The following is an 18,393-nucleotide window of genomic DNA, read 5'->3' on the forward strand; positions in this document are numbered from 1 at the left end:
ACATATATAAAACAGCTATATATGTTTTGTGCAACATTTGATAATTGTTTGAAGCAAAAGTACTCTGCTAAAAGTCTTATAATGTCTTAATGTCTAATAACATTTTCAAGTTTTTTTCATAATTAAGTTCAAAAAGCACATGGATTCTATATTTACACAAATCCTTAATATTAAAGTATAATCAGACTAAGCTTTTCCAGTGTGCAATATAAAAATGACTGTGCAAGAATTACTTCCGATTATTTTGTTTAATGAGAATGAGTAAAAGACAGACAAAATTAATTCGGAGTTGTATAGGGCTGGTTAATTGTGTAGACATGTGCGTGACTAATATAAATAGATTTATGAGTGCTAAGGAAGCATCTATGTGTATTTCTGTGTGTGAGGGTGACTGTGGTTTTATGTGGAAACAACACTGCGCAAATAAAGTGTAACAATGATAGTGGATTCACAAGAGCTACTGAATATGCTCTTCTGTTTTCTTGTGTATAGCCTCTTTTATGCTTTTTTACACATTAAATATGACTAAATATATAACTAAAGTTTAACTAGCTAGAGTATAACTACAGTTTATTGGCTGTTAATCTCTGTCACATTTGCAGTTGTTGTTCTTTACCTTCAAAATGAACATATATGTATATATTTGATGTATATATTTGTAATTGATTTGGCAGGCCGCTAACTATCAATCACAAACAGCACACAGATGCAGCTCTGATCTATTATGACACAACATCTCGAGGCTGACATTAAGGTGTTTACTGCTTTTTGGGGTTTTAAGTGGGGTGATGTTAAGTGTTAAAACAGAAAAAGGAAGGACAGGAACAAATTATGCAATCATACAATCAAACAATAATACAAACAAGAAATACAATGATAGATTATTGTCAGTGAGTGAACTACAAATAATGCTCAAACAGAAAAACATACAGAGACACATCATGCAAAGAAATGAAACGGGAAGTTAGACTTTCTGAGAGTAAGAGCTAACAGGAACCGAACTTTTAAGACTGTGGACCGTGTCCACTGCCACATAAAATAAAAGCGGGTCACTAGTGAATGAAAACCAGTCATGAGGGTCCACTTATATCTTTTCATCGTAATGATTCATTTCAGTACAGGTGAGTTCAGATTGTTTTCAGATTGAGATTTAAAAATGTAAAAATAAAAACATCTCAAATGAAAACTGTTTTTCTTTAAATTAAGGATTGAATTGAAATTGTAGTTTGTATGTTTTTTTTCTGAGACAGAACTGTTTATTCACGGCCGCAGAGTTTTGATTTAATTTTTCAATTTCAAAACATTTCATCAAAAATGCTCTTTGAATTTCTGGAAATGGCAATGACATCTGAAATCTCATGAAATCAGGAAGATAGCTTTCTCTTTTGTAATGTCGTGCATACAGACAATAAAAATGTGTGCAGTCTATTATACATAAAATTATTTTTTGGTGAAGTGTACTATAGAAAAACAAATGTAAATTCTACATTAAATAATTTAGTTCAGGCAAGAATTTTAAAATAGTCAATTCTATATTAGTACTCAATTTAAGTTTGTAGAAATTCAAGTTTGAACTTGAGTATATTTTACTTTGAATTGTTTATCTTTACAAGCATTCTTTAAGTAGCCTAAATATCAAAGTTATGATCCTTTTGTTCCCATCACACTTTGGGGCATGAATAACTAATAAGGTTACACTTTCACTGTTTTATAGAGACTTTTGTTGTTAGGTTTAGTTTTGTGACATCTGGAGTTCTTTTTCTTCTCAAAATGTTCTGTTCATACTCAAAGACTATCCACTGTTTGTTACCGTCTTTGTGTATCGTGTACCAAGTATTGAGGTCTCTGTGTTTATTTGGGTAATAACTGTTTTGGGTGAACAAATTATCTTAAAAATTGTCATAAGTTGTCTACTTGCTTACTACTCATATGTTTGTATGAACCACATGCATTAATATCATAATTTGTTTCAGCGCTATATTGTTTGAGTAAAGTTTGTCAACATTCACTGTGTGAAATTTACTTGAGTATTGCAAAGTAACAAAAGAAATAAGCAGAAATTACTCCTCAAACTCTAATTGGCAATGTTACATTTACTTATTTCCTTTGCTAAGTTTACATAGTTAAGTAGATTTTATACTTAAAAATCCCACACTTAACTTTCACTTAAAATTGTGTGCAAAAACATGCAAAAGAAAAATTAAGTACATTTTACATGTTTTTTTTCAGTGTACATTTATTACACGTTTCTGTAAAGCTCATTTGAATGCTCTGAATAAACTCTTCTGTTTTCAGGCTGTATTGTTTCAGATGTGCAGCAGACAATAATAATAACAGGATACACGGGTGGTTCAGTTGTGCTGCCCTGCTCCTGTGCTGACCCTCAGTCTACAGTCACAACATTCACCTGGGAGTCTCACCGGGGAAATCAATGGATTCAAGTATTTCAAGATGAGAAATACATCGGCAGACATGAGCTGTTTAATGAACATTCTCCAAAAAATCTTTCTCTCCTCATTGCTGACCTCAGAATGAATGACCAGGGCTACTATAAATGTCTGACTAAATCAAATAGTATTATTACACATGTTCACTTAACTGTTAAAGGTAAGTGCAAATTGGGAGCATGTGACAGATATTTAAATTTCACACTCATTGACAACTGAGTTTTACTTTTGCTTACTATAATCCAGTTTGTGTATTTTATTTATTATTATTATGTTTAAATTAAAATGTAAAATTAAATTATGTTTTACAAATATGTTTTCAGGGTGTGATTTGGTTGAGGATGGAAAGGTATTTGAAGTGACTGGATACTCAGGAGAGTCTGTGGTTCTGCCCTGTTCCTGCACTGAACTACTGGCTAAACCTGAACTGATACAATGGAATTATTTAACTGAAAAAAATTATAAAGTAATCTACCCAAACGAACAGACTGAGAATTACAAGAACAGAGTCAAACTGTTAAATCCAAACACTCCAGGAGATCTTTCTCTACACATATCAGCACTGAGGACAGAGGACCGAGGGGAATATCAGTGTTTAGTCTCGTCTCAGCAAGCAGTCAGCTTCGGACTTACTGTACTACAACCTGAAGGTAGGTTTCTTCTATTTCTGTTGTCAGATTACCATTACTATTCATTTAGTTTCACAAAGAATCTAAATATTTAGAAGAATGATGTCAACTTGCAGACTTATAGTGTTTTGTATTATTATTGGCTTCTGAACAGAAAAACCTCATGTCAACACAATCACTTTAACCACAAATCAAGCTTCACACCAAACACAAGACTCTACAGTTTCACAACTTAATCCAAATCAACAACATATAACTCACAGTAAGTCACATACTTTTTATTATACAACAATTCAGTGTCTCCTCTCATTGTGAAGTGTTGGTATTTAATAAAAAAATGCATTCATGGAGCTTTAATTAGCTCATATTGAATATAAAAATAAGCATTTATCAAGTAATTTCTGTTTCTCCACAGTTGTCTTCATTGTCAGAATGTTTTTCTCAGTGCTTCTACTGGCATTACTGGTATTTATATTATGGAGATGCAGAGGTAAATGAACACACTTTCTCCAGGACGACGTGATGTATTCTGCTGTAGTTCATGTTAAAACAGCATCCACAACAGCTCACACACACAGTTTATTTTATTAAGTTGCTTAAGTAAAGTCCAAGTATATTTTAAGTATACTTTATGTAGCAAGTATACATATATCAGTGTTCTAGTAGTATACTTGTAAGTGTATTGTTTCAATACTCCTTGGGACTAAATTGGCCCACTTTCTAGTATATAAAGGTATTTGTACACTTTGAAGTATAGTCTCAGTAAACTACTAGTTAGTACTTTTATACTGCAAGTATACTCATCTTAAGTTTTCTTAAGTGAACTTTACATCTTACTTTAAGTATACTACTATTTCCCTATTTAGGTTCTAATGTGTAGGGGAGAGCGGGGTCGAAAGTAACGTGGGACGAAAGTAACAAAGCGATTTTCTCAGAGCCTATTACTGCATTTGCATTCCCAGCTATGACAGCATATTCAGCATGCAGTCCTTGACGGAGCTGAGAAATATCATGTGATTTCATCATCGTTTGCCGAAGTTAGGTCCGTAAAACTGTTTTCGAGTACAAAAAGTAAATTGTTGAAGCGGTAATTTTTTATTAGTCGTGTTGTTTTTCTTGTTTCATGTGTCACAGTAATGATCAATCTACAGGTTATTTAGTGCTTTAACACATCCTAAAGTTTGCATTTTCAATTTTTTTTTTACATAAAATTAAATCGAGTTTAAATGTCAGGAGTTCCTGTCGGGACGAAAGTAACAGTTGTTACTTTTGTCCCGCTACAGTCACAAAAAGTACTTATTTTGTTCCAGTGCAAGCTATATTGTGAATTTCTGTGTCTTGCATCATTTCTTACAAATGTTTATGTCATATTATACCAAAAGAATATGTCTTAGTGAGGCTCAGAAAGACAGACAGAGGTCTGGTTTTATCCAGATGTTTTTGAGAGGACGTTTCTGGACATAGAGGAACATCTCTCTCTGGGCAGCTGGTACGTCACATTTATATTTAGGTTTTAGCCATATCTTAGTATCTTAGCCTTTACACCTCCACCTGTGAATTTGCAGTGTTTCCAGATGTTTTAATGCACATTTTCAATTCATGCATAAAAACAACTGGATGGAAACATAAATAGGCCTACTGTTACATTATGTTTAGAGTTTTTTTATTATGCTAATGTGATTTAATTTCTATATTGTGCATTCTGTAGAATTTTTTTTATCATATAAAAATACATTGAAAATTACAATAAAAAAATACAGTCAGGTTTTAAGACATCTGATGAACTTAAATTTAAAATGAAAATATGAAAATGTAATTTAATAATTTTTTTGCAAAGATGAAGGACAAAATATGTTTGCAGTAACTTATTAACATGGTCACAATCAGGTATACTTAAGAAAAATAAGACTAACAGAAAAAAAATCTAGCTTATATTGTTGTGTTACTTTTGACCCACCTGTGTGTTACTTTCGTCCCAACCGATGGGGTCGAAAGTAACAATGTTCAACTTATGTTCAAAGTGAAATTATACTGAAGTCTTTCTACATTTCTACAAAATACCACCTGGTATTGTTAGACCACACTTCTGAGTTACTGGCCACAGCAGAAATATTTCTCTGTCTACAACATTATCTTTTAAAATGAAGTTTTTATGAAAAATGGTACTTTCGCCCCTGCTCTCCCCTACATATTTTGTTATATGAATATCTGAACAAACAAAACATCCAAAGAAAGAACAAAGAAATCTGCTTGTAAACAAAAACATTTTATTCTAGCTTCATGCATTATGTTTTTAAACACTTTAATGTGTTTAATAAAAAAGGAAGAAATAACATTTTGAACAAAAAGCTGAAAAAAAGACTATTAATTGGATTCAGAATGATTATCAAAGGTAGATGGAGTCAATCAACACCCCGAAGCTTGACTGTAATTATTACCTCTTCATCAGTCAACATTTTATTCCATAATGTTACAGTTTTGTTGTTGTTTCATGTCATGATGTTTCATGTCAGATGATCATGTGTGCTAGTATCTGGTGTTTCTTTTTTCTTCTTCACTTGTGTGTGGTTTTTTTTTTTTGGAAATTCTGTGCCCTCTACAGTGTAATAATGAAAACACAGATTCTAGAAACAGCTCAAATATATTTCAAATTTTTGTAAGTATAAGTATACTTAAATGCCATTTTAAGTATATTTATGAGGAGTACATAAAGCCCATTTCTAAGAAATACATAAAAAGTAAACTAAAAGCATACTTTCCTATTTTTAGTTTAAAATAATTATATTAATAGCACATTTGAATAAACTTCTTTCTCGTAAGGGTACTGCAGAGAGACTGACACCACTGTACACTTTTGAGTTTTCTGTAATCTTAATTTGAAAAGAAAACCTATTAATTGTTAGGATGACTTTTTAAGTGACTTTAAAGCATATCATGAATGATTAAAGGACTAAACAACTGAGGGAGCTGTGTTGTCTGTTTCTATTTTTAGACATGTGAGCACTGACACTATGTGCATGCACTTTCAAGTTAACACACAAAGTGACAAACCATAGGCTGCATCTGAAAACTGAAAAATTCAGTTTTTGCTGTTTTTGATATCCCACAATCCTGTGCGTTCCATTCTGTGACAGTTAAGCCCAAAAATAAAGATGGCGTCTGAAAGTTGCGGTTGGTGGTCAGTTTGTGTGTAAATGAATGTTTTTGAACAACGTTTTCCACTTTTCGTGTAATTTCTAGCTAGAAATTAATATTGCAGTAATGAAATATCCACTTAGTTATCACCAAAGCTCTCTATATTTTGCTGTAGATAATTAAACCATTACTCCGCCTCAGAAGCCTGTCCGAAATCCGTTTCATGAGGTGCCTTCGGGCAAAAATGCTGCCTGCAAAGTCATTGCCCGATTAGACAGCAAGGCAGCAAGTCACCTGCCTAAGTTTTCGGATGCAGCCATAGTGTGTTGGGTTAGGTGGTTCACATATTTTAACTTTAAAATCAATGATTGTTAATCAAATGATTATTGAGATTATAGTGAGCAACATTTCCCTTTTTTGAGCTCATAATTTTTAAAGGGGTGGTTGAGAGACAGAGACAGAGACAGAGAGAGAGAGAGAGAGAGAGAGATGCAGACCGAACACGAGGAACAGAATGGAGAACCGCTGCTCTAGAACATTGATTTTAAAACTTGTGAATCCATTAGAATAGTTGGAAGACAGATTCGTGATTCATATATGAATAGATTTTTTTTCGAGCACCCTTAGTTTTGACGGCATGGCAACAATTCTTCCTCTTAAGCAATGCAACATGGCCCCGCCCCCTTTGTGGCCTGTTCCTGGAGGGCGGGGTTTATCAAACTTGATGATATATCTGTTTGCAATTAACTTTAAGAGTCGTAGCTTTTATTAAACAGATATTGTTTATGATCAAACAGAAACATTACACACTAACTAAAATGTAAAAAGTGAAATCACAATCAACAACCCCTTTAAAGTATTAGTTCACATAATTTATATACTATGGAAGTAAAATAATGACGTCTTTGAAACAAAAAAGCATGTTGAAGAGCACTAACTGAAAAAATAATGCATACATTAACAGTACTTACCGGAACAGGAGTCATTCTTGATTGAAATGGGATTTTCACTAAGTTTTTTTTGCAGGAGTGGGACGGGAGAGATTTGAAAATCCACTCGTGTGTCACCCATAGACAGTAAAATAAAATGGACACAGCGACCCCACTTTATTCAACGGAGACAAGTGAAGTCAATTAGAAGCACGCACTTCCTGGGGGTCGAGCGTACTGCACAGACTCAAACTGAGCTCGATGATGTAGATGCAGGGGGCAAGGAACTCGACCGGAAGTTGAAGTCGGGTGGGGGCTGCCATCTTTTAGCAGAACTTCACTTGCGTTAGCATTCCCATTGACTCCCATTCATTTTGGCGTCACTTTGACAGCGAATAACTTTACATCTGAGGCGTTTAAAGACTCCGTTTGTCCATTATTTATTTCTAAAGATACACGACAATGTATAAAGGGCTCCATTACCTTCTATGTTACATTATGGCCCCGTAGAAACAGTTTTTGTAAAAAATAGGCTAACGATTGCGTCATAACCACTCGTCTCTCTGTCGCATTACCGTACAGACAGGAGGAGAAGCTCGCAGGCAATTAACTTAATATGGCGTACTGGCGTTACATTTTAAAATACTATACAAAATATTTAATCAGAATACTTCTGCTCACTCACACCAAAGAACTCCCCGCTCAAGCTCGCCGTCTCTGCAAGATTAACGATGGCAGTTTGCACGCACAGCTACTAGAAGATTTACATCTGTCAGACAGGTTGTTGACGCCGTCAAGCTTCGTTTGAGTCTGCGCGTCAGAAACGGAAGTGCTAAAAAACTCATTTGTCTCAACTGAGTTCCAATGGGGTCGCTGTGTCCATTTCTTTTACTGTCTATGTGTAGATGTCACGTAAGCAACCTGTCTGACAATTGTAAGTCTTCTAATAGCTGTGCCAAGATAAATCTGAATCCCCCACAGAATCTTGCAGACGTTGTTGAATAATTTTGTCCCACTGCTTTAAATACACTCTCTGTGGGCTTCTCCCTTGACTTCATGCATCCACGTCCCCCTGATAGCCTCATAAACAGTAAAAGATTGCCTGCGAGCTTCTCCTCCTGTCTGTACGGTAATTTCTCTACTGTGCGACAGAGAGTCGCTGGTTATGACCGAGCGGCAACCTCCCGCTCTCTCTCGTGAGGCCAATAAGGAAGTGACTTAAACTGCAATTCATCTACTGGCCGCTTGAGGCTGGCTGCAGAAGAGAGTCAGTCCCATAGACTCCCCATGTTAAAATGCCCAACTTTACAGCAGAAAAAAACATGTTTACAGCCTGGTTTACAGCCTCAGATGTAAAGTTATTTGCTGTCAAAGTGACGCCAAAATTAATGGGACTCAATGGAATGCTAACAGCAGGTGGGGGTCCGCTAGTGTAAGGTCAAAATGATAAAAAAACTTCTGTTTTTCCTGTCCCAAACTATCTTGAGTAACAAAAGGCCCATTTGGCATTCCTGATGGCATTAAAGTGATGATATCAATCAAGGCCTGTAGGCCAGCATGTGTTTACATCGGGGGTCTGCTAATTGTCACACCTTTTGCACAATGGGTGAAGCTGTAGTCTGCTGATTGGTCAGGTTGAATGTCTCACATTTGGGTTTCAGTCACATGGTCAAGGAAGGGATAAAAGAAGACTGTGAATGTTACTCAAGGCTTTTTCTCTCTTCTGGCTTTTCTTTGCTGAATCTTTCCTTTACTAGAGCTCTCTCCCTCTATTTCTCCCTCTCTCTATCTCCCCCTCTCTCTTTCCTTCTCGGGTAATATTTTATATACATGTTGGGTACAATTAACTATATGTTTTACCATCCTTCATCTATTTTGTAACCAATTCAAGTGTAACCATAACAAAATATTGTTATTAAACCATTTCAATTATTAACTATGTGCTAACTAGTCTTGACTCAATATTAACTTTGAAGTGCTACCTATTGCAATACAATATAGTCACTTAATAGCAACGCTCTCCCACATATTTAGCTATTGTAACTGCGCTTATTTCCGTCGTTGGTATAAGCGGCAGTGGGTGGTAATAGACTTGAAATGTATAGTTTTATAACATCGTGCTGATGTTTCTTTAGTCCTTTCGGCAATCCTACAGCCTGAACTTCTGTAGGCAAACCACCCTTACAGATTTTGAACTTCTGTAGGCAAACCACCCTTACAGATTTTGAACTTCTGTAGGCAAACCACCCTTACACTAGCCAATGGCGGCGCCCAGGGATGCTTCAATAAAATATGAAACCCTGCCCCCCTTGTGTCACCCTCTACTTCACACACCTGCCACAGCAGCCACTAGTTGCATTAGAGTGATGTCAACTCCCCCTTGGACTGATTGGCTAGAGGAGCAGCTGTCAATCTACTTGTGGGCCAATGGTGACACTGAAGCCCGCCCTGATTTAAATGAAACACTAACTGCAACATTTAGAAACACAAGCGCAGAACATGGAAACAAGAGCAAAGGGGAAAAGGCCACAAGCACAAACACAAAAAAAAAAATAACATGTGAGCAGGAAACCTGATTTTGTCTGCGATTTGGAAAATTTTAAATTCATGTTTCAGTTTTGTGCAATATAATTTTAAATGTGCATACATTTTTGATTCACGCTTATTATTTTTCGATCCATGACTGCGCTTTGTTATTTGTCATTTGTTTTACACGTGTTTTTAAATATTTGATTTATGCTTACGAAAAACTATGTTAAATTTAAGGACCTAAAAATTCAAGCCCTGGAAATACAAGGCATTAAAATGCAAGTACTGTTAACATATGCATTCTTTTTTCAGTTAGTGCTATTCAGCATTCTGTATTGTTTCAAAGACATGTCATTATTTTACTTCCATAATTTACCCCATGTCATCCAAGATGATAATTTCTTTTTTTCTTCAGTCAAAATAAAAAAAATTAGGTTCTGCAGAAAACATTACAGGATTTTTCTCCATAAAGTGGACTTCAGTGTCGGCCAACGCTTTGAAGGTGCAGCTTTGAAGGTGATGTACGCAAAAGTACCGACCCATGTTTACAAAGCAAATGTGCATATAAAGTCAAATGCCCTTTACAAAAAAGGTAAAACAATAATGCAGGACCATTTTTAAGTTGAAGTAGAAAAGTAGATGGAGTTTTTCACCCTACTGAACCTTTTTGAACCGAAGTACACAGACGAAGAACTAACCACACGTGACCTTTCCAACGTGTATTGTAGAACAATAGCAAGATGTACATTTGTGGTTAAAAAGGTTATGCATTTTTATTTTTTTAAATGACTGTTCGTTTCAATAGATAAGACACTTATTCGTGTAGAACCATTTGACGCTGCCATGAAACAATTTGGACCTTCAACCCACTGGCCGACATTGAAGTCCACTACATAGAGAAAAATCCTGCATGTTTTTCTTAAAATAAAAAAAATAATATTTTGGACCGAAGAAAGAAAGACACAAACATACTGGATGACATAAGGGTGAGCAAATTATCCGAAAATGTTCATTCTAGAAGTTAACTAAACCTTTAATCCTTATTTATGCCTCTACCCAATCAACAACTAATGGATGGAACCAAGTCCTGTCCTACATTTTTTTTGTTTTTGGGTAATCCATTTCACTTTGGATGTACTGTATGTCACAATACTTATATCTATATATATATATATATATATATATATATATATATATATAAAAAAGATCTGTCACAACTTCTGCTAAATTATGACTCTGAGTAAATATTACAATTCTTAAAACATAAAAGAAAATGCAATCTTGTAAACTTTTCTGCTTTGTCCTTAAATAAAGAGTAAAATGAGTGCTCAATAATTAATTATGAACTGTTTCAGATGCTTTATATTAAAGAGTATGACACTGACCAAATAATAATGAGGAATTAGACAGATGGTGTGTCTTTATGTGAGCAAGTGTGTGACTAATGAAAATATATTCATGTGTAGTGATAAAGCATGTGAGTTCATGTCTGTGTGTGAGGGCAGCTGTGACTTCTTGTTGAAAATGACACAAATGAACAACATCGATAGGGGAGAGCTTCTCAAGTCTGAAGTGCTTATACTGCGGTTTCTTTTTTGTATGCAGCTTCTAACCATCATAACACACCAATATACTCAACTCACAACAGTATTCCAAAACATGTTTTATAAAAGTTACTTTATTTTATACAGATCCCATCTAACACACACTTTAATGAGTTTAAATGAAAAGTTAAGTGATCAGCTTAAGTTCTGCTGTGTGAATAATACACCATTTACTGAAATCTTGACAAATTTCAAATAAAACCTTTTAACAGGCAGTTTGATAATTTTCACCAGTGCAACAAATGAAGGCAATTTTGTTAGTTGTAAAGCCATCAAGACAACAAAGAAGGAAACAATTCTCCAAACGCAACAAAATCTGTCAAAGACCACTTTGTGCTTTCAAAATAATACAAATATTTAATCTACTGTATGAAGCATAAAATACACAATTTTCAAGTATGAAATATCACATAAAATACTAAAGTACAGCAGACAAAATTATAAACTGAAACCAATGGTTTGTGAATTTGTGGTTAGACACTATTTTTAAGGGACATTTTTCAAGCAGTTTGTAATGTTATGGTAGGTAAAGGTTACTGTCCACAAGGTAATAATCAGTAAAGATGGGTCAGCTGTGTGTCCACGTATGGGCCTGAAGTAAACTAAATCAGAAAGTGAAGAAAAACACAAACACGTGTGCACAAAAGAATAATGGCACTATCACTGTCTGTGCTTTTACTATGAGTGATTGTTTTGTTCTGCTCAGTGGCTTTTCTACTACCAAAAAAAAAAAAAAAAAAAAAACTATGTTATTGCAAAGTATTAGTCCATGTCACTATGTGACCATTTTGTTATTTTATCCCAACTTGTCTAGCTGGTACAGTGATAAACCACTAGTGCTAAGCATGAAACTGAACTAAGTTCATTAAAAACAGTGTGATGTGATTGTTGAGGCGCTGGAAGTTCTTGTCTTTAGTGTGATGGTTGATGTGTTTACTACTATTTCATTTTTGAAAAAAAAAAAAACATTTATATCATTTTGTGTGACAGCATTTGCTGCCTAGACAGTTTTCTGATGTCTGAATGTTTCATAATTTGCTGAATTAGATGTTATGATATATATGGTTATATGCAATGCTGTCTACAACTATCTCTTTGCTCTTTCTCCAGGATGAAGAGGGCATGTTCTGTTTTCTGATGTAGTCTACGTATGTTAAAACCACACCCGCTCATGGAAAGACCCAATAGATCTCCCTGAATATGTCAATTCCAATAAAAAACAAGGAATTGTAAACAGGATTTGTTCATTTTAAAACTCAGAATTCATATTTAAAGAATTTTAGCATTTTAAGGTTACACATGTACAAAAAGCCACTTGATTGGCAACAACTGAAGGATGAAAAATTATTCTTGCCAATAGAATTAATGTTTATTGAATCTGTTACTGAGCATTTTGACATATATGATATGAAACAGCTATGTATATTTCATTTCATTTGATAATTGTTTGAAGCAAAAGTACTATGCTAAAAGTCTTATAATGTCCTGCTTTCTGACAAGAAAAAAAAGTCTTAATAATTTTCATGTATTTTAAAAAAAACAACCATTTTTACTTTAAATGCATGCCGACAAGAATAGAGGAACAAGGATGTGTTTCTGCCTCTGTCACTGTTGTGTAAATGAAGTTGGTTGGTTTTGTTGTAAAAACAGTACTTCAGCTAAATTAAAAAATCAAATTATTTTGACTAGTGGATTTAAATGGAAACTTTAAACAACATTATGGTTACATTATCAAGGTTTTGTTGTTGTTCATAAATATGTTCAAAAAGCACATGGATTCTATATTTACTCAGATCTTTAATATTAAAATATAATCAGACTAAGCTTTCCCAGTGTGCAATATAAAAGGAATACAATCTTACAATCGACAATCGATTATTTTGTTTAATGAGAATGAGTAACAGACAGACAAAATTAATTCACTAATAAAAGGAGTTGTATAGGGCTGGTTTATTGTGTAGACATGTGCGTGACTAATATAAATAGATTTATGAGTGCTAAGGAAGCATCTGTGTGTATTTCTGTGTGTGAGGGTGACTGCGGTTTAATGTGGAAACAACACTGTGCAAATAAAGTGTAACAATGATAGTGGATTCACAAGAGCTACTGAATATGCTCTTCTGTTTTCTTGTGTATAGCCTCTTTTATGCTTTTTTTACGCACTAAACTTGACTAAATATATAACTAAAGTTTAACTAGCTAGAGTATAACTACAGTTTATTGGCTGTTAATCTCTGTCACATTTCCAGTTGTTGTTCTTTACCTTCAAAATAAACATATATGTATATATTTGATGTATATATTTGTAATTGATTTGGCAGGCCGCTAACGATCAATCACAAACAGCACACAGATGCAGCTCTGATCTATTATGACACAACATCTCGAGGCTGACATTAAGGTATTTACTGCTTTTTGGGGTTTTAAGTGGGGTGATGTTAAGTGTTAAAACAGAAAAAGTAAGAACAGGAAAAATGAGGCATAGTGTGCAATCATACAATCATACAAACAAAAAATACAATGATAGATTATTGTCAGTGAGTGAACTACAAATAATGCACAAACAGAAAAACATATAGAGACACATCATGCAAAGAAATCAAACAGGAAGTTAGATTTCTGAGAGTAAGAGCTAACAGGAACCGAACTTTTAAGACTGTGGACCGTGTGCACTGCCACATAAAATAAAAGCGGGTCACTAGTGAATGAAAACCAGTCATGAGGGTCTACTTTTATCTTTTCATCGTAATGATTCATTTCAGTACAGGTGAGTTCAGATTTTTTTCAGATTGAGATTTAAAAATGTAAAAATAAAAACATCTCAAATTAAAACTTTTTTTCTTTAAATGAAGGATTGAATTGAAATTGTAGTTTGTATGTTTTTATTTCTGTGACAGAACTGTTTATTCACGCCTGCAGAGCTTTGATTTAATTTTTCAATTTCAAAACATTTCATCAAAAATGCTCTTTGAGGGAAATGACAATGACAATGGAAATCATGAAGACAGCTTTCTCTGTTGTAAAGTCACGCATACAGACAATACAGATGTGTTGCATTATATTATACATAAAATGATTTTGTGGTGAAGTGAATACTATAGAAAAACAAATGTAAATTCTACATTAAATAATTTAGTTCAGGCAAGAATTTTAAAAAGGAGTAAATTCTATATTAGTACTCAATTTAAGTTTGTAGAAATTCAAGTTTGAACTTGAGTATATTTTACTTTGAATTGTTTATCTTTACAAGCATTCTTTAAGTAGCCTAAATATCAAAGTTATGATCCTGTTGTTCCCATCACACTTTGGGGCATGAATAATTAATAAGGTTAAATTTTTCACTGTTTTATAGAGACTTTTGTTGTTAGGTTTAGTTTTGTGACATCTGGAGTCCTTTTCTTCTCAAAATGGTCTGTTCATACTCAAAGACTATCCACTGTTTGTTACCGTCATTGTGTATCGTGTACCAAGTATTGAGGTGTCTGTGTTTATTTGGGTAATAACTGTTTTGGGTGAACATATTATCTTAAAAATGATCATAAGTTATCTACTTGCTTACTACTCATATGTTTGTATTAACCACATGCATTAATATCATGATTTGTTTTAGTGCTTTATAGTTTGAGTAAAGTTTGCCAACATTCACTGTGTGAAATTTACTTGAGTATTGCAAAGTTAACAAAAGAAATAAGCAGAAATTACTCATCAAACTCTAATTGGCCACATTGCATTTACTTATTTCATAAGTTTACATAATTTAGTTAAGTAGATTTTATACATAAAAATCCCACACTTAACTTGCACTTAAAATTGTGTGCAAAAACATGCAAAAGAAAAATTTAGTACATTTTACATGTTTTTTTTTCAGTGTACTGTACGTTTATTATACGTTTCTTTAAAGCTCATTTGAATGCTCTGAATAAACTCTTCTGTTTTCAGGCTGTATTGTTTCAGATGTGCAGCAGACAATAATAATAACAGGATACACGGGTGGTTCAGTTGTGCTGCCCTGCTCCTGTGCTGACCCTCAGTCTACAGTCACAACATTCACCTGGGAGTCTCACCGGGAAAATCAATGGATTCAAGTATTTCAAGATGAGAAATACAGCGGCAGACATGAGCTGTTTAATGAACATTCTCCAAAAAATCTGTCTCTTCTCATTTCTGACCTCAGAATGAATGACAAGGGCAACTATAACTGTTTAACCGAATCAAAAAGTATTATTACACATGTTCACTTAACTGTTAAAGGTAAGTGCGAATTTGGAGCATGTGAAAGATATTTAAATTTCAAACCCATTGACAACTGAGTTTCACTTTTGCTTACTATAATCCAGTTTGTGTATTTTTTTTTTATTATTATTATGGTTGCACTTTATTTTACAGTACGTGTACTAACATGTACTTATAGTGTACTTACAGTGTATTTATCTAAAAAAAGTTCTGGTAATACAAGGTAACTATATGGGGTAGGGTTAGGTTTAGGGGTAGGTTCAGGGTTAGTACCTAGTTATTACATAGTTATTGTAATTACTATAATAAGTACATAGTATGTACATGAGGAACAGGACAGTAAGATAAAGTGCTACCATTATTATGTTAAAATTAAAATGTAAAATTAAATAATGATTTACAAATATGTTTTCAGGGTGTGATTTGGTTGAGCATGGAAAGGTATTTGAAGTGACTGGATATTCAGGAGAGTCTGTGGTTCTGCCCTGTTCCTGCACTGAACTACTGGCTAAACCTGAACTGATACAATGGAATTATTTAACTGAAAAAAATTATAAAGTAATCTACCCAAATGAACAGAGTGAGAATTACAAGAATAGAGTCAAACTGTTAAATCCAAACACTCCAGGAAATCTTTCTCTACACATATCAGCACTGAGGACAGAGGACCGAGGGGAATATCAGTGTTTAGTCTCGCCTCAGCAAGCAGTCAGCTTCAGACTTACTGTACTACAACCTGGAGGTAGGTTTCTTCTATTTCTGTTGTCAGATCACCCTTACTATTTATTTAGTTTCACAAAGAATCTAAATATTTAGAAGAATGATGTCAACTTGCAGACTTATAGCGTTTTGTATTATTATTGGCTTCTGAACAGAAAAACCTCATGTCAACACAATCACTTTAACGACAAATCAAGCTTCACACCAAACACAAGACTCCACAACTTCACAACTTAAACCCACTCTACAACATATAACTCAATGTAAGTCACAGGCATTATTTTATTATACAACAATGGTTTTAATGTATTCTCTCATTGTCAAGAGTTTTTTTTTTTTTTTTTTAAATGCATGCATGGAGCTCTTATGAGCTAATGTTAAGAGATTTATGCATACTGTATTTGTACAACATTTGAGAAAAAAAGAAGCATTTATCAAGCCATTTCTTTTTCTCTACAGATGTTTTCATTCTGGGAGTGTTTTTCTCAGTGCTTCTACTGGCATTTCTGGTATTTATATTATGGAGATGCAGAGGTAAATTAACACACACTATCACATTTCTGATAACTAATAACTACCAAAATATTCATAAATTACTTGTAAATGACCAGCTAATGCGGCTGTACTCTCGAAATACATTGAATAATGGGTACAAAACCAAAAAAAAGTGTTAAAAACATATTTAGTGATTAGATTGGAGTTTCTAATGTTGCAGGAGGCAGAAATGATAAAAAGGAGACCACTGATGGTGAAGAGCTAAAGAGAGAGCAAGACAATCAGGTGAAAACAAACTTTCCTTTACTGTTGATTACATAGCGTATGCTGATGCTGTGTGGGCAATCACCCCATCTTTCCCTCTCTTTCTCCAGGACGACGTGATGTATTCTTCGGTAGTTCATGTTAAAACAGCATCCAAAGCAACTCTCACACACAGTGACCCTTCAGAGCTCACAGAGTACGCTTCTGTCAACGTTAAGTGATAAAAGAACTGAGTACTGCAGAGGGACTGAAACCACTGTTCACTTTTGAGTTTTCCGTACTCTTAATTTGAAAAGAAAACCTATTCATTGTTAGGAGGACTTTTTATGTGACTTTAAAGCAGATCAAGATGATTACACAGCAGGACTCAACAACTGAGGGAGCTGTGTTGCCTGTTTCTATTTTTAGATGTAAGCACTGACACTATGTGCATGCACGTTCAAGTTATCACACAAAGTGACAAACCGTATTGTGTTGGGTTTGGTGATTCACATATTTTAGCTTTAAAATCATTGATTATTGATTTTATAGTGAACAATTCAACTATTGATATTTTTTCCCTTTTTTTGTACTCATAATATTAAAAGGAGTCGTTGACCGTTTTTTTTTCTAGGCTTGATTGTGTTTATGGGGTGCAGTCTAACGTATTAATACTTAGTTTTTTAAAAATGCATTATTTTTCACATAATTTTCGTTTATTCTATAACGCTCTGTCCCTTGTCCTATAAACATGCTGAAGATTTCCTGCTTTTATGAAGCCCCTCCCTCAGAAATACACAATGGCTCAGATTGGTCAGCTTGCCTAGTGTGTTGTGATTGGCTAGACCAATAGTGCTCAGCGCATGTGCTCCAGTTGTATTGTAAATTAATTTGAGCCTGATTGAGACCCAGATGATATTAGTGAAGCGGATTGTGCAAGCACAGCTCTTATCGGCATGTTTATTGTTTGTTGTTCTCTCATACTTTTATTGTGGTAAAAAAACTAAGTTCTTTAAGAAACGCGGGATTGCTTGTAATAAAGATTTAAATGCAAAAGAAAAGGCAGTAGAGTCGACTGTTTCTGTCAGTTGTGTTTTATTTTTTAAATGTTTGTGGTAGCCTTATGAAAAAAGTAGGCTATATGCTATGTTTAAATGTATTGCTAATTGATTGAGCAACTAGAAGTCAAATGCATGAATATATACATTGTTTATATTTATTGAGTTTATACGAATGTCTATGAAAGACAATTTTACATTTTCAGTAACGTTTGGATTTGAAATCAAAATAATGGATAAATGTTGTGTTTGTAGAAGCAGTCACGGATCAGTAGCAAACTGCAAACATGTCCTGTGTGAAAGCATAATAAGTCTGTACCAGTGTTGAGTACTCGAGACTCGGACTCGGTCTTGGACTCGGTCTCGAGACC

The 18,393-nt window shown here is 34.2% G+C and overlaps 2 protein-coding genes across 2 annotated transcripts; both read left to right on the forward strand.

The window, feature by feature from the left end:
- The first annotated feature begins 1,072 nt into the window (after positions 1-1,072).
- On the forward strand, positions 1,073-3,632 carry LOC113037772 (uncharacterized). The gene is made up of 5 exons (XM_026195124.1): positions 1,073-1,121; positions 2,296-2,607; positions 2,771-3,097; positions 3,231-3,338; positions 3,492-3,632. The coding sequence occupies exons 1-5, from the start codon at positions 1,073-1,075 to the stop codon at positions 3,572-3,574; spliced, it is 879 nt and encodes a 292-aa protein (XP_026050909.1). The 3' UTR covers positions 3,575-3,632.
- A 12,279-nt stretch (positions 3,633-15,911) lies between these two features.
- Positions 15,912-17,985, forward strand: LOC113037947 (uncharacterized). Its single transcript, XM_026195258.1, has 5 exons — positions 15,912-16,248; positions 16,382-16,489; positions 16,686-16,760; positions 16,942-17,006; positions 17,096-17,985. The coding sequence occupies exons 1-5, from the start codon at positions 15,912-15,914 to the stop codon at positions 17,204-17,206; spliced, it is 696 nt and encodes a 231-aa protein (XP_026051043.1). The 3' UTR covers positions 17,207-17,985.
- The last annotated feature ends 408 nt before the right edge of the window (positions 17,986-18,393 follow it).

Source organism: Carassius auratus, chromosome 20 (genome assembly GCF_003368295.1).
Source record: "Carassius auratus strain Wakin chromosome 20, ASM336829v1, whole genome shotgun sequence".
Classification (NCBI taxonomy): domain Eukaryota; kingdom Metazoa; phylum Chordata; class Actinopteri; order Cypriniformes; family Cyprinidae; genus Carassius; species Carassius auratus.

What these genes read in the sequence shown, in the direction of transcription:
- LOC113037947 (XM_026195258.1), top strand. Translation starts at nt 15,912, where the DNA reads ATGTTTTCAGGGTGTGATTTGGTTGAGCATGGAAAGGTATTTGAAGTG. An exon ending in TATATTATGGAGATGCAGAG is followed by an intron (nt 16,761 to 16,941) that starts GTAAATTAACAC and finishes CTAATGTTGCAG; the next exon opens with GAGGCAGAAATGATAAAAAG. An exon ending in AGAGAGAGCAAGACAATCAG is followed by an intron (nt 17,007 to 17,095) that starts GTGAAAACAAAC and finishes CTCTTTCTCCAG; the next exon opens with GACGACGTGATGTATTCTTC.
- LOC113037772 (XM_026195124.1), top strand. Translation starts at nt 1,073, where the DNA reads ATGAGGGTCCACTTATATCTTTTCATCGTAATGATTCATTTCAGTACA. An exon ending in TGTTCACTTAACTGTTAAAG is followed by an intron (nt 2,608 to 2,770) that starts GTAAGTGCAAAT and finishes ATATGTTTTCAG; the next exon opens with GGTGTGATTTGGTTGAGGAT. An exon ending in TCAACAACATATAACTCACA is followed by an intron (nt 3,339 to 3,491) that starts GTAAGTCACATA and finishes GTTTCTCCACAG; the next exon opens with TTGTCTTCATTGTCAGAATG.